The sequence below is a fragment of the Capra hircus genome, chromosome 10, assembly GCF_001704415.2.
Source record: "Capra hircus breed San Clemente chromosome 10, ASM170441v1, whole genome shotgun sequence".
In the NCBI taxonomy this organism is placed as follows: Eukaryota; Metazoa; Chordata; class Mammalia; order Artiodactyla; family Bovidae; genus Capra; species Capra hircus.
In genome coordinates, this window is record NC_030817.1 from 92,990,099 (window position 1) to 93,005,121 (window position 15,023).

At 38.1% G+C, this 15,023-nt stretch overlaps 1 protein-coding gene across 1 annotated transcript in view; it reads right to left on the reverse strand.

Annotated features, from left to right (window-relative positions):
* The window catches only part of AGGF1 (angiogenic factor with G-patch and FHA domains 1), a 44,132-nt gene continuing 31,944 nt past the window's right edge, over window positions 2,836-15,023 (reverse strand). Inside the window, exons 11-14 of the mRNA XM_018053693.1 lie at window positions 14,187-14,269; window positions 8,954-9,081; window positions 7,245-7,344; window positions 2,836-6,010 (exon numbers count right to left, since the gene is read on the reverse strand). Of these exons, the coding sequence (XP_017909182.1) occupies window positions 5,810-6,010; window positions 7,245-7,344; window positions 8,954-9,081; window positions 14,187-14,269 (512 nt within the window). The 3' untranslated portion in view covers window positions 2,836-5,809. The remainder of the gene's footprint in view (window positions 6,011-7,244; window positions 7,345-8,953; window positions 9,082-14,186; window positions 14,270-15,023) is intronic.

A 15,023-nucleotide genomic window follows, 5' to 3' on the forward strand; every position in this document is an offset into this window, starting at 1 on the left:
GAACTGTGGTGCTGGAGAAGACTCTTGAGAGTCCCTTGGACTGCAAGGAGATCCAACCAGTCCATTCTAAAGGAGATCAGCCCTGGGTGTTCTTTGGAAGGAATGATGCTAAAGCTGAAACTCTAGTACTTTGGCTACCTCATGCAAAGAGTTGACTCATTGGAAAAGACTCTGATGCTGGGAGGGGTTGGGAGCAGGAGGAGAAGGGGATGACAGAGAATGAGATGGCTAGATGGCATCACTGACTCGATGGACATGAGTCTGAATGAACTCCGGAAGTTGGTGATGGACAGGGAGGCCTGGCGTACTGCGATTCATGGGATCGCAAAAAGTCAGACATGACTGAGCGACTGAACTGAATTGAACCCGCTCCTATTCTGTCAATGGTATGAGAACTGGACTCACCAGTTTAGCATCCCATCCTGTTCCCACCTCTATACCTCTCTCTCTCATTCTCACACTCACACACTTGTAGCTCCTAAGACAGTGCCACAGGTTCTGTCAAACAGTTTGAAAACCAAGTTTAGATCAGTGTTCTTCTAACTGTAGGGCTCAGCCCATTAATGGATTATAAAATCAATGCAGTGGTTGGGATCAGTAATTTGGAAAACAAAAATAAAAGTGCATTACATGAACTAATGGCTAAGTGAAAGTCACTCAGTTGTGTCCAGCTCTTTGCGACCCCATGGACTATACAGTCCATGGAATTCTCTAGGCCAGAAAACTGGAGTGGGTAGCCTTTCCTTTCTCCAGGGGATTTTCCCAACCCAGGGATCGAACCTAGGTTTCCTGCATTGCAGGCAGATTCTTTAATCAGCTGAGCCGCAAGGGAAGCCCAAGAATGCTGAAGTGGGTAGCCTATCCCCTCTCCAGCAAATCTTCCCCACCCAGGAATCAAACCAGAATCTCCTGCATTGCAGGCAGATTCTTTACCAACCGAGCAATCAGGAAAGCCCTAGTATTGGTATCTATAAAACCTGTTATATATGCACACACAGACCCTCATGTAGTGAGCTGTGACATAAACTGTATTTCTTAACGCAGATCATGATCAAAATGGCTTGAAAGCTTTTGCTTTACCGTCTCTTGTAGCCTCGATTTCTTCCATTTCCTCAGTCACATAAATCTCCATTGATATCAAACCACTTGTGGTTCCTCAAACCCAACCTGCTCTTCCTCTTCTATGTGTCCATGCTGTACGATGCTAGGCACCTCTTCTGTGTGTGTAAGTGCTCACATGGACAGACAAGTATCATACGAATCACAATAACACTTAGCTGTGAACCCAAGTTAAGTAGGCTAAATGAAACACATCTGGATTTTCAAGAACATGAACCAAAGGCAATTAATCTCAGGAGACAAGGGAGCCATCTCTGTAGAAGAATCCATTAGCGGAGAGCTAAAGAACAAGTCAAAGGTAACTAGGTAAGTAGGCAGAGGAAAGGCACTCCAGACGGAACATACACGCAGCCCTGGGATGAGAGAGGGCGTGGCGTGTTTGAGGAACTGACAAAAAGCCCAGCGGATGAGCGGGAGGGCAGCACAAGACAGGACTGGAGAGGCTGGCAGTGGCTGGGCCAGCTGGGGCCTCAGGGGCTCGGGCTTTGCTTCTGTCCTCAGAGTGGAAAGCCACACAAGGATTTAAGCAGAAGATGACGAATAAAGAGTTGTGAGGACACTGTGTTCTGCAGAGTGGAAGACGGACTAGAGGGAAGGAGTGACTGCAGGGTTAGGAAGCTAGTAGAATAATCTGGGGTGCGTAGTGACAGTGAATTGACTCAATATACTGGAAGTCAAGGGGCAGAGGAAAAAGGGTGTGGTAGTGAAATGGAGACTGACTGCTAGGTTCTGACTTGCATGACTCGGTAGATAATGCTGCTTGCCGAGAGTAAGCTGAAAGAGATCAGGTTTGGAGAAGACTCTGGGTTCCGTCCTGAATAAGCTGCTTGGATACGTATCCTGGCTAAGACAACCTGGAAGCCGTAGGAGTACAGATGATAAATGAAATTGGGTGTATGAGCGTAAGGAAAACACCTGGGCTTGTGCCCTGAAGGCCTCTCCACTTCCTGGTGTTATATTCCTACTTACTATAATGTCTCTGAGTACACACAATTAACAATACAGGTTTTATCTGCGTTAAAGTTCAAATATAGAAATATCAAAAAGTGAAAATCTGCTCACTCTATGGGTAATTAATCATTTGATATGACCCTTATATGTATTTTTAAGTGGGATTATGTAAAACATACTTTTCTAAAATCAGCAATGTAATAAGAATATTCTTCTCCATCATCATATAGAAAGTTCTATCTTACTTACCTGAATGGCTACAGTATTACATAGCGGGCCTGCATTACAATTTAACCAACCCCCCAGTCACCACTGATGGATAGTTGGATCATCTCACAGTTACTGCCCATTCAGTAGTCACTGACCTCCTTCTGCCTTGCTCACTGAAGCCTGATTTTGTTTGAACAGCAACATGTTCCACCTTGTGATGGCTCACAATTGGTTTAAGGCAGCAGAGACCATCCTGTTGGCCACCTTTTCAACTTTCTTTGTAGCCATGGGCAGTCATGTTACCAGGTTCTGGCTAATCACCCCAGGGAGAAGTCTGTTATGAGAGTTTGTGAGTAAGCTTTCTCTTTCCTGATAAAGGAGAAACAACAGGAATACTGCTCTTTCCCCTGTTTTGGACTTGAATGTGATGACTGGAGTTTCAAAAGTCATTTTGCAATTACAAGGACATAAGCCAGAACTAAGAATAGCAAAGCAGAAAGACAAAGAGAAAGAGCCTGGGCCCTGATACATACAGACACACAGGTAAACACTGACTCATTTTAAAGAATGCAAATGTATTTCCACCTTAAAGCCTGAAAAAAGTAAAATGAAATGTTTTAAAGATTCACGGCAGAGACGTAAGTGAAGCCCTAAAAAAATAAGAAGCACACTTAGAACACAATGGGGACGACACTTTCAACAGTCCCTGAGAACCTTCAGGTGCTGGGGCCAGAAACGCGTTTCCAGCTCCCTGCCCAGCACAGCCCTCTGCCCTGCGACTCAACAGGACGGCCTCTGTACACAGTCTCTGACACCTCTTCTCCTCGGTGGAAATTTATGTCTTCTTTTGGCTGCTCTTTGAAAATGTGCCAAATTAAGAAATAATCTTTTACATGAAAAGCTGGGAGGCATTTTAACTGGGTGAACCATAACTTCGTAAGTTCACAACCAGAATAAATTAAACAGAAGTAAAAGCCTTTAAAAACAGAAGAAAAATAAAACCCCTCCCTTTCTGAGAAAAAGTGCTTCTTAGCTATTTAATTTAGAAGACAATTTCTGTTATTTTACTATAATGGTGACGGTATCTTCTGTTCTCAATTTTGCCAACTTCTCATGTTCTGGCAAAATATGTTAGAAATCTCAAAATTCTGCAACTCACAGCTTCACTTTAAACAAACACTTAAAGGCTATTAAATTACTAAATGTAATTTAGTAATAAACTGTGTAAATAAACTATAATTTTAAATATTAGACACAAAACAATTTTATGCATAATTCAAATTGTACATAATCCACATTTATGCTTCTGAACAAACAGAAGCTCACATTAGTACTACTTTCATAGTTTACAAAGTGCTTTTATATACATTTTCTTATTTTTTATTCGAGACAAACATGTGAGTTAAATATTATTCTCATTTCACAAGTAGAAATAGAACCAGACATTATTCAGTGCTTTAACCAGTATACAGTATAGCCCTGAGACTTTAGATCTGCCAAGGGTTTTAATAATGCAAATACCATATATGTATCAATTTTTATCACCATTTTCAAGTTTCCATTTTCTTAACAAAGGAAAACAATGAAAAAGTTTTCCACAATCTAATAATAAAAGTGGGAAATATTATATATACAGTTGTATACTAACCCAGTGAGTGAGATCTATCAGAAGCAAGTTCACTCTGAAGGTCCTATGTTGTTACCTGTATACAGGGCACCAGTATCAGAACCATGTTTACACGAGTAATTTTTCTACTTTAGAGAAAATAATCCAGGACATTCCTATTGCCTCCAAGTCTTACGAGTTGTGTGTATGTGTTAGGGTATGTAAGTGGCCAGGAAGTGGTGTGTGTGTGTTAGGGTATGTATGTGGCCATGTGTGTTTGTGTGTGTTAGGGTATGTAAGTGGACAGGAAGGATACAGAAAAATACTTAATCCATCTTTAGAGTTATAGGACCTCTGATTTTCCCATCTGCAATGACTTGACAAACTTGGTCATATGTCTCATCTATAGTAATACATTTTCTTTCCACACTCCTCCTTCTTAAGTACCCTCTACCATTAAGATTAGAAATTCTAACAGGTAGCTTTTCTTTCTGAACTATCTTCCCTATTGCATATTTTTTTCCCCCAGAATTTTCCTTTCCTATTTCTGTATCTTGAAGACATTTCATTATAGTAGATGACAGAGCTATAGTTTATATTCACTGTGATAAAAGATCAGTCTCAGCATTGATTTCCCAGCAAAAAGCTGGCAGAAAAATCGACCACAAAGGGAAGAAACAGCGGTAACCGGCAGCGCAGTGACACCTGCGCTCAGACAGCTGCGCTGCAGCCTCCCCAGACCTGAGCTAGTCTCCTCTCATCACTGTGCCGTCAGTTCTCGGAGGGAGATTCTGGCTGGTTTCATTACTGCGCTGTCAGTCTACAGAGGGAAATTCTGCCTGCTCTTGAGTTCAAAGCAGACCAGAATGTTTAAATTATTGGTTCAATGAATTATTTTTTTTGATGTTACAATGTTTTTATTGCATCTGAAGATATTTTCAATAAATATCTTGAGTTTGGAGCCTTGGCTAGGTAAGGAAGCAAGGTGAAGTCGCTCATTCGTGTCCAACTCGTTGCAACCTCATGGACTGTAGCCTACCAGGCTCTTCCATCCACGGGATTTTCCAGGTAAGAGTACTGGAGTGGGGTGCCATTTCCTCCTCCAGAGGATCTTGGTCTCTCGCATTGTAGGCAGACGCTTTACCGTCTGAGCCACCAGGGAAGTCTCTAATCCTTTTGCAATAGAAATCAAAGTTTTCTGGCATGACTCCATTGCCAGCAATGGGATTTATCAAAACTACAAACGCCAGCACATTGAATATTTCAATACTGTACTCAATTGTTCATATTTTAGCTATGAAACAAACCAAATGTAAATGCTTAATATATAATACAAATCCACAGATTCTTCACAGAAGAAAACAATGGAAGACTGATTTTCTACATGTCACCTGCTCATTAGTTCTTCAATAATATGTCTTGAGTTATTTCAAATATAATGTATACACCACTACCTATGTTTTTCAACATTTTCTATCTAGGTCCTAAAGGGTATAAACAAGGATGCATACAGTCAGGTTGTTTCTATAAACTTTTCATGTTTCTTCTGTTATGCATCTTACAATAATGAATATAAGGAGACAAAGACAAATGTACATTTAAGTTAGTGGTTTCATGAATTTTGCTTATATGGCTAGTTGTTTATATGGGTCTTGCAAATGACAAAGTAAACTAGCAAAGTTTGATAAGCCCATCCATGCCCCGTGAACTTTAGTCCACTCACAGCATGACTTGATTCAGTCACTATTTATTAGTTTTTTAAAAGCTCTGCAAACCACACTTTATTACAAATTTTTGAATCATGAGGGGGTAAACTGACACAGTTCCCTCATGTCACTGACTCTTTTTGAGGGGAGATTTCTGCAATTATACAAGAGTTTCCAAACTCTATAAAAAAGGTTAATTGTGTTCTATGACTGACCTTCACTCTACAGTCCCTTTGACCCAAGGCACAGTCCCTGGTCCATCTTTTTGAGATTTAGTTTCCAGGAAATTTTCAGCAAACCTCTCTCGTGCTTTCTCCCAGTTCTTTTTGCTCTTGTTTTGGAGAAGGTGAACATCTTCAATTGAAGACGGCTTGCCTGTCCCCAAGCCTGCATGTGTTCGCCGAAGCTGAAGCTGGATCTGTTACCAAAAGTTGAGAAGAGAACTTACTGCAGCACCTGAACACACTGAGAGCTGCTCTATCCAATCTGATACTTTTAACTACAATTCTTTCAATTAGAAAAGACTGATGCATAAGAAAAAGCTGTCCAATGCATCTAATACATACAGGGGTATTACATACATGGTGGTATGTGGAACTTACACGCATTTTTCTACACTGTCTTGCTTATCAATAAGAACAGTGGACTCTATTATAATAAAACAGAGTGGTCCTTAAACAGCAATCACCGTATTTCACTGAGATGCTGCACAATCAATCTGTCATCTACTCTAACTACAAGTAAAAGCAATGGATGTATGTAAACCTACAGTCTGAGCCTCACCTAAGTAAGTGAAGGATAAGTTAAACCTCTGACTCATAAAGAGTTTGTTTTCATAAAAGGAGCAGAGAACTTCTCATTATTTTGAGAACCATTAAGAGCCACAAATTACTGAGTGTCTAATGTACATCAGGCATCAACCTAGGGGCTTTATTTTCGGATATTCCTGAAAAAGTTCTCATTATCCCCATTTTAACAGATGAAGACTGAAATCCAAATGTGCCCTAAGTCGTATAGCAAGTGAGAGAGCCCACACTCTAACCTGACTGCAAAACCCATGTTCTTTCCTCTGTACCTCCAATGAGAGGATCTACATTAAATCTTCCATTATTTCGTTAGGTACCAAGTCATTATCAAGAGTGTTCTCTGGTCGTATTACTACTTTGTAAGGTTTCTGTGAAAGACAATCTGAACCGCCAATGAACCATGGGACTGCAGAATTAAACCACTGTACTGTTTTCTAGACATGATTCACTCTATTGCCTGTTACACGCTCCGAATCTTGAACCTAAAACAGATTCTCCAGCTAGTACAGAAGCTGACTGTTGGTAAGGTAACACTTGATTGTTCCTGCATGTTAGGACAAGGCACAGTCAACAAAGCCACTGAAAATAAAAGGCACAGAAGAACTTCTGCCTCAGGGGAAAAACACGGACTATTTAGAAGTTTAGGAAGTCTCTAAGAGGCTTCCTAAAAACAAAACAAATCATAAACACAAAAATTTGGTAATTGTGATTGCCGTAAAGGTAGTTACCATGTCTCTTTGCTTGCTACCATACTCCTAGCACTTATAGCAACGCCTAGCACATAGTAAGTATACAGTAAATGTATCTGTTACAAGAGTAACTAATCAAAGAAATCACAAGTCTTACCGGAGTTTTCATGCCTCCACCGTCCTTCCCTAGGCCCTCTCCTTTCTTCCATCCCATCTTCTCCAACATCTTCCGACCTTTATTGCTATCAGTAATTTCACTTTAGAGAAAATTAAGATGATAGTTGATTTTGAGACCATTTAAGTCACATTTATAATAAACTAATGAATTAAAAATAATTGGTACAACTACTTTAGAAAACTACTTGGCTTTCCCTAATAAAGCTGAAGACACACAAATTCTAGTCCTACATATACTAAACAGAAAAGCATGTATACAGTGCACCAAAAAGACATGGATGAGAATTTTTGCAGCCAAATCTAACAATAACCACAAATTAGAAATAATTCAGATGTCCATCAGTGGCAAAGTAGATAAATTGTGTCATATTTATACAGGAGAACATACAGCAATGAAAATAAATGCACCTCACAAAGTAATGCTGGATAAAAAGAATACAGACACAAAATAAATACTGAATTACTCCATATACTTAAAATTAAAAATTAAGTAAAATTAATCTGACACTGTTGGAAGTCAGTAGAAGAGTCATTTCTGGGGAGGAGAGAGGAATGATGATTCAGAGGGGACACCAGGAGGCCAGGCTTCTGGGGTTACTTGTGATTTTCTATTTCTTAATCCAAGACTGGATTCTGCAATGTGTTAATCTTATGATATATCATTGATATTGATGCTTAACATTTGTGAATTTAACATCAATTTAAAAAGTTAAAATGAAAATAAACCTTTCACTAACTAGTTGCATTTTATGATTTTATGGTCTAATTCAAGGGTATTTTAATTTTATGTTCTATCACATTGTCTTTTCAATTCCACATAATGTTAAATTAGCTCTTCAATAAAAATAGATGAAGCAACGCCCTCAGACCAATGTATTTCATTATTTATTAACTGTAATATAATCTTCATGTTGTCCAGCAATTATTTAAAAAATATTAAACCTTAAAAATATTTGTCAAGTTGTTTGGTATATGTAGTCTAAAATATTGTATTTCATAAAATCTGACTCCATAAATTCAAATATACCCTGTTAGTTTATGTACCATTATGAAAAAATTGCTATTATATGTAACTGTAAAATTCTATCCAAGTAATACATCTTAGAGCCAGTAAAATATATTAAGTCAAAATTTAATAATTGCTAGTTCTACATGAAAAATTTAAATAACTAAACCTAGAATTTATATTCTGAGAAAAAAATGCAGCTAATATATGATTAAATGTAGAAATATAATCATATTGTAGGTTTCAGAATTACAATTTTCATGCTTATCAATGCTACTTAACCAAGAGGAAAGAACTGAATCAAAAATAGTAAGAAAAATAATATTTCAGGGTCAAGAACAGAAGCAGTTGAGTACTGAAATAACTATTAAAAGTATCAGTCTATTACCAATGTCTTACAGCCCAGCCTTCTAAATACACAGTATATAAATGTATGGTCACTCAGCTGGGTGGCTAGAATGTTAGCTATGCATATATATATGTGTGTGTGTTTAAGTTTATATGTGATAAATATGTATGTATCCATATTCATGTATACGATCAGTAATTTTCCAGGGAAGAGCAGAATATCAATATTAGAGGAAAATATAAACAGAACTTCCACAGTCCTATAAATCAGATTTGTCCTATGAGTGTGATTATAGTACAAAGACTATTTCAAGCAACTAAAATTTAATACTTACGAATGAACAGATGCAGGAGCATCATCTCTTTGGAAAGTTCCTTCACTTCCAATCTGCTCCCTACGTTTTCCAGCTCTATCTTTATATTTTGGATTCTTCAATGCCTTTTCATCTTCATAGTCTGTATTCTTTATAAACATGAAATATTCATTGAGGAAAACAAAATTGAAAAAATGTCCGTATATTTGCCTTGCTTAGTGAATATGGTTCAGTGTGGTCTCTATTAAATAAGTCATGATATAAATTAAGACATGACACAAAGTAAGACATTTATGCTATTAATATTTTTAGTCTATCCCCTTTAAAATGTTTATTATTTCAAGTTGTGCTACAATATAAATTGTACATAGAAGATAATATAAACCATATATAAATTATAATATGTAATTATATGAAAATATAGTAAAAAATACAGTATATTTTGAATTAATTATATGTATTCATATTCTCATGACTACTAGTATTAAAAGAAACATAGAGAACCCCTGGGGTTGGAGAGAAAATCTATTTCTCCTTTTCTCTAAGGAACTGAAAGTTCCAAAAGATCTAAAAGTTTTGATACTGTTCCTTAAAAGGGAAAAATGTAGAAAGTCTTTTAAAAAATAGATAAAAAACAAATACTCTTTTACAATGGCAACAATAATAGCTTTTTCTTCAATACAGCTTCGCTATATGATTAATCAGTCACTCAACAAAAATTGGAGAAGGCAATGGCACCCTACTCCAGTACTCTTGCCTGGAAAATCCCATGGACGGAGCAGCCTGGAAGGCTGCAGTCCATGAGGTCGCTGAGGGTTGGACACGACTGAGCGACTTCACTTTCACTTTTCACTTTCATGGACTGGAGAAGGAAATGGCAACCCACTCCAGTGTTCTTGCCTGGAGAATCTCAGGGATGGGGGAGCCTGTTGGGCTGCCATCTATGGGGTCGCACAGAGTCGGACACGACTGAAGCGACTTAGCAGCAGCTGCAGCAACAAAAATTACTGAGTAAAGAGTAAATTAAGCTCTATGTAAGGTGGCAGAATGCAAATAAATTTATAATCCTCAAATACAGACATACAATCTTCAGCATGCTACAGTATGACTGGTTCAACAATAAAGGGATGCCCAAGACAAGCCAGTGGCACAAAAGAGGCAATTCAGTGTGGGGTATCAAAGAAGAATTCTCTTCCCTTTTGTTACTATTTGCTAAACTTTATATAAAAAGTTGGAGTAGGAAATCGCAACCCACTCCACTATTCTTGCCTGGAAAATCCCATGGACAGAGGAGCCTGGTGGGCTACAGTCCATAGGGTCTCAAGAGTCCATAGGGTTGCAAGAGTTGGACATGACTAAGCACGCACATATAAAAAGTGAAAAACATTCATCAAAAAACACACTACAGACTGCTAGAGCCATGTAAGGAAAGCAGCATAGAAGTTTTTACTTAATTTTGCTTTCAAAACAGAGAAATGAAGAACCACCAATCCTAATGGGTATTCGCCCTCAGAAAATGATGTAGAAATTGAGCTAAAATTTTGAGAAAACATTTTATTCTCTCCTTATAGATCTTCTACTTTCCTCCCAAATTAACCTCTTGACATTTTTTCTATTATGATTTCTCTTTTAGTACAACAGCAACAACAAAAAATATAATTTTTCAGAAAAATTTTGGCAGCATCTTCTCTGATATCTTCATAAAGTATAAAAAGCACTGGACAAATACACTCAAGACCTACAATTCTGTATCTAGCTCTGTCATTTAGCAGCTGGGTGACCAGATCTAGTTTCTCCGATGTAAACTGGCAATATTAATTACTTTCTTGCTCTATTATTGAATTAAATGGTAATTTTTAACTAACTTATTGATACATAATTAACAAACAATAAATTATACATGAAGTGTACAATTAGATACTTTTGAGATCTGTATACACTTATGAACTTAGAACTGGACATGGAACAACCGACTGGTTCCAAATCGGGAAAGGAGTACATCAAGGCTGCATACTGTCACCCTGCTTATTTAACTTACATGCAGAGTACATCAGGTGAAATGCCGGGCTTGATGAAGCACAAATTGGAATCAAAATTGCTGGGAGAAATATCAGTAACCTCAGATACACAGATGACGCCACCCTTAGGGCAGAAAGCGAAGAACTAAAGAGCCTCTTGATGAAAATGAAAGAGGAGAGTGAAAAAGTTGGCTTAAATCTCAACATTAAGAAAACTTAAGATCAGGGAATCTGGTCCCATCACTTTATGGCAAATATATAGGGAAACAATGGAAACATTGACAGACTTTATTTCTGAGGGCTCCAAAATCATTGGAGATGGTGACTGCAGCCACAAAATTAGAAGACGCTTGCTCCTTGGAAGAAAAGCTATGACCAACCTAGACAGCATATTAAAAAGCAGAGACATTACTTTACCAACAAACGCCCATCTAGTCAAAGCTATGGTTTTCCCAAGAGTCATATGTGGATCTGAGAGTTGGACTATAAAGAAAGCTCAACGCGAAAGAATCGATGCTTTTGAACTGTGGTGCTGGAGGAGACTCTTGAGAGTCCCTTGGGCTGCAAGGAGATCCAACCAGTCCATCCTAAAGGAAATCAGTCCTGAATATTCACTGGAAGGACTGATGCTGAAGCTGAAACTCTAATACTGTAGCCACCTGATGCAAAGAATCGACTCATTGGTAAAGACCCTGACGCTGATAAAGACTGAGGGCAGGAGAAGGGGGTGACAGAGGATGAGATGGTTGGATGGCATCACCGACTCGATGGACATGAGTTTGAGCAAGCTCCTGGAGTTGGTGATGAACAGGAAAGCCTGGTCTGCTGCAGTCCACGAGGTCACATAGAGCTGGACACGACAGAGCGACTGAACACTTCACAATTAGGATAATAGATATTCATCTCCCACAAAAGTATCCTTGTCCTTTTTTTTCCTAGAATTTTATAGAACTGAAGTCCATAGTATGTACAGTTGATCCTTGAACAACATGAATTTGAACTGTGCAGGTTCACTGATACACAGATTTTTTTTCCATTGGTAAATATGACAGTACTACCCTATCTGTAATTGGTTGAATCTGCAGATGCAGAACACCAGATACAGATGAACTGTAGTTATGGAGGGCTGAGTACAGACATGAAGATTTTTCCACCAAGGTGAGACTCGGCACAGCTAATCCCTGTGTTGTTCAATAGTCATCTGTACTCTTTATGCCTGGCTTTCACTCAGCATAATCATTTTGAGATCCATCTACATTGTAATCTGTATTAATAGCCTATGTTTGTTTCTTTTTTTATTGTTAGGAGTGTTTAACATATATATTTTTAACACAGTTTATCTATTAATGATGGACACGAGTTTTTTTTCCAGTTTTTGGCTATTAGGAAAAAAGCTGTTGTGACCATTTGTTCCCTAGTCTTTGTATGAACATATGCTTTCACCTCTCTTGGGTAAATACTTTGAAGTAGAATGGTGAATCATATAGTAGGTGTACACATAACTTTTAGACAAAATATTAAACTCTTTACCAAAGCCACTGTACCATGTGTAGTCTCATCAGCACTGTATGAGAGTTCCAGTCCTTCCACATGCCAGCAACACAATATAGTCTTAAATGGTTTTAATTTGCATTTCTGGAAAATCCCATGGATGGAGGAGCCTGGTGGGCTGCAGTCCATGGGGTCACCAGGAGTTGGACATGACTGAGTGACTTCACTTTCACTTTTCACTTTCATGCACTGGAGAAGGAAATGGCAACCCACTCCATTGTTCTTGCCTGGAGAATCCCAGGGACGGGGGGAGCCTGGTGGGCTGCTGTCTATGGGGTCGCACAGAGTTGGACACGACTGAAGCAACTTAGTAGCAGCAGCAGCAGCAGTAACTAATGATACTAAACATCTTTTCATAACTGCCATGTGCTTTGGTGAAGTGTCTATTCAAATCATTTGCTCATTTTTAAACTGTTTTCCTTTACTGAATTTTGAGAGTTCTTTGTAAACTTCATCAGATACATGATTTACAAATATTTCTGCCAGTCTGTGGCTTATCTTTTCATTCTCTTAACAAAATCTTTGGAAGAACAGAAATTTTGGAGGAGTACAATTTGTGCTTTTAAGGATTGTGCTTTTAGTGTTAAATATCTAGAAATTCTTTGCCTAACTCTTTTTTTAAGGTTTGCTTCTAGAAGTCTTGTAGTTCTAAGTTTTAGGTGTATATGTACAGTCCATTCTGAGTTCATTTTTGTATGTTATGAGGCGTGGATCAAGGCTGCTGTTCCTGCTTTTGTTGTGGTATGTGCTGTGTTGACTTTCCAATTAGTTCAGCACTGTTTGTTGGAAAAAGACTATCGTTTCTCCACGAAACTGGCTTTATACCTTTCCCGGAAATCATACATACACACACACACACACATGCACACACACACATACACACACACACACACACACACACACACACACACACATCTATCTATGAATCTGTCTATATAGGTCTATTTCTGGACTCACTAGTCTGTCCATCAACATATTTGTTTCTCTTTTTGCCAATGCTACTCTCTGTATTATAAGAGTTTATAAAAAGTCTTAAAATCAGGCAGCATTAGCACTCTGACTGTATTTTTCAATGGTATCGTTTTAATGTAAGTTTTTTAAAAGTCAGAAATGGCTACTGAAATGTAGAGTATCATCATCACTTTTCTGCTCCACTCTCAACAGTTGTTGAAGTAAACAGTGAACAACTAGAAGGAACTACATGAATCTCAAAACAATTACGAGCAGCCCCCCTCTTTTTTTTCCCCTCTCTTTTGTATATAGAAATTGACTATGCTTATCTAAGGGCTTCCCTGGTAGCTCAGCTGGTCAAAAATCTGCCTGCAATGCAGTAGCAATGATCAATTCCTGGGTTGGGAAGACCCCCTCGAGAAGGGATAGGCTATCCATTCCAGTATTCTTGGGCTTCCCTGGTGGCTCAGATGGTAAAGAATCCACCTGCAATGCAGGAGACCTGGGTTCAGTCCTTGGGTTGGGAAGATCCTCTGCAGGAGGGCCTGGAAATCCACTCTAATATTCTCACCTGGAGAATCCCATGGACAGAGAAGCCTGGTGGGCTACAGCCCATGGGATCGCAAAGAGTCGGACATGACTGAGCAACTCAGCACAGCATGCTGATCTAAAGACACTTTTACACAAAACCAGACACCCAGTTTAGCACATGTAACAATATTTAACTCCCTTACCTGCAAACCATATTTTACTCGTATTTTCTTTAATTCTTTCCTCCTTTCCAACTCTTTTTCCTCCTTACTTAGTGTTGGACCAACTACAAGGAAAAATTGAGTTAAAAAAAAAAACACTAAGTTTGATATAATGCTGTTTATTTAATAATGAAAAACTAAGAGTACTAGTATTCCATCTCCAGATTAACAAAAAGTTCAAATACATCAATATAAAAGTATCTTGGGTTGTGATGATGTCCTTTCAGCATTTTGGTAATTAAATCTAACTGGAAAGTAAATCAAACCCCAAAGAGTGTAAGAATGTTGCAGTTTAGATACTGAAAGAAATACTGAACATCTTAGTTTTTCAGTATGGTTATTGTAACAGTATCCCAGATGTAGAAATATTGTGAGTTCTCTGAAAGAACGTAAGTGCGTGCAAAAGAAAAAACAGAATTCAAGAGTCACATTATTGTGTAGTGTGCCCTACTCGTTTTCATAATGTAGTATATAGTAAAACAAAAAATACATAATGAACATTTAGTGAGCATTAAGAGGAAAAAATAAGGTAAGGAAAATTACTCTTTCAATTTTTAAAGCCTTAAATAAGAGTTGTAACAAGATAGCAACCTTTTACAGTACTATTATAGAAAATAATGGTATATACACAGATAATACATCAACAAACTGTAACTAGGAGAGCAGACATATCAACCAATAAATCTTAATACCTTAGCCTATTATTTTCTATCTTACTATTTTACATCAAAGTTTAACTGTGGATTACTTTTTTATAACAGTAAATAGATGTTAAAGAGAAACCTTGGGCTTCCCAGGTAAGCTCAGTGGTAAAGAATC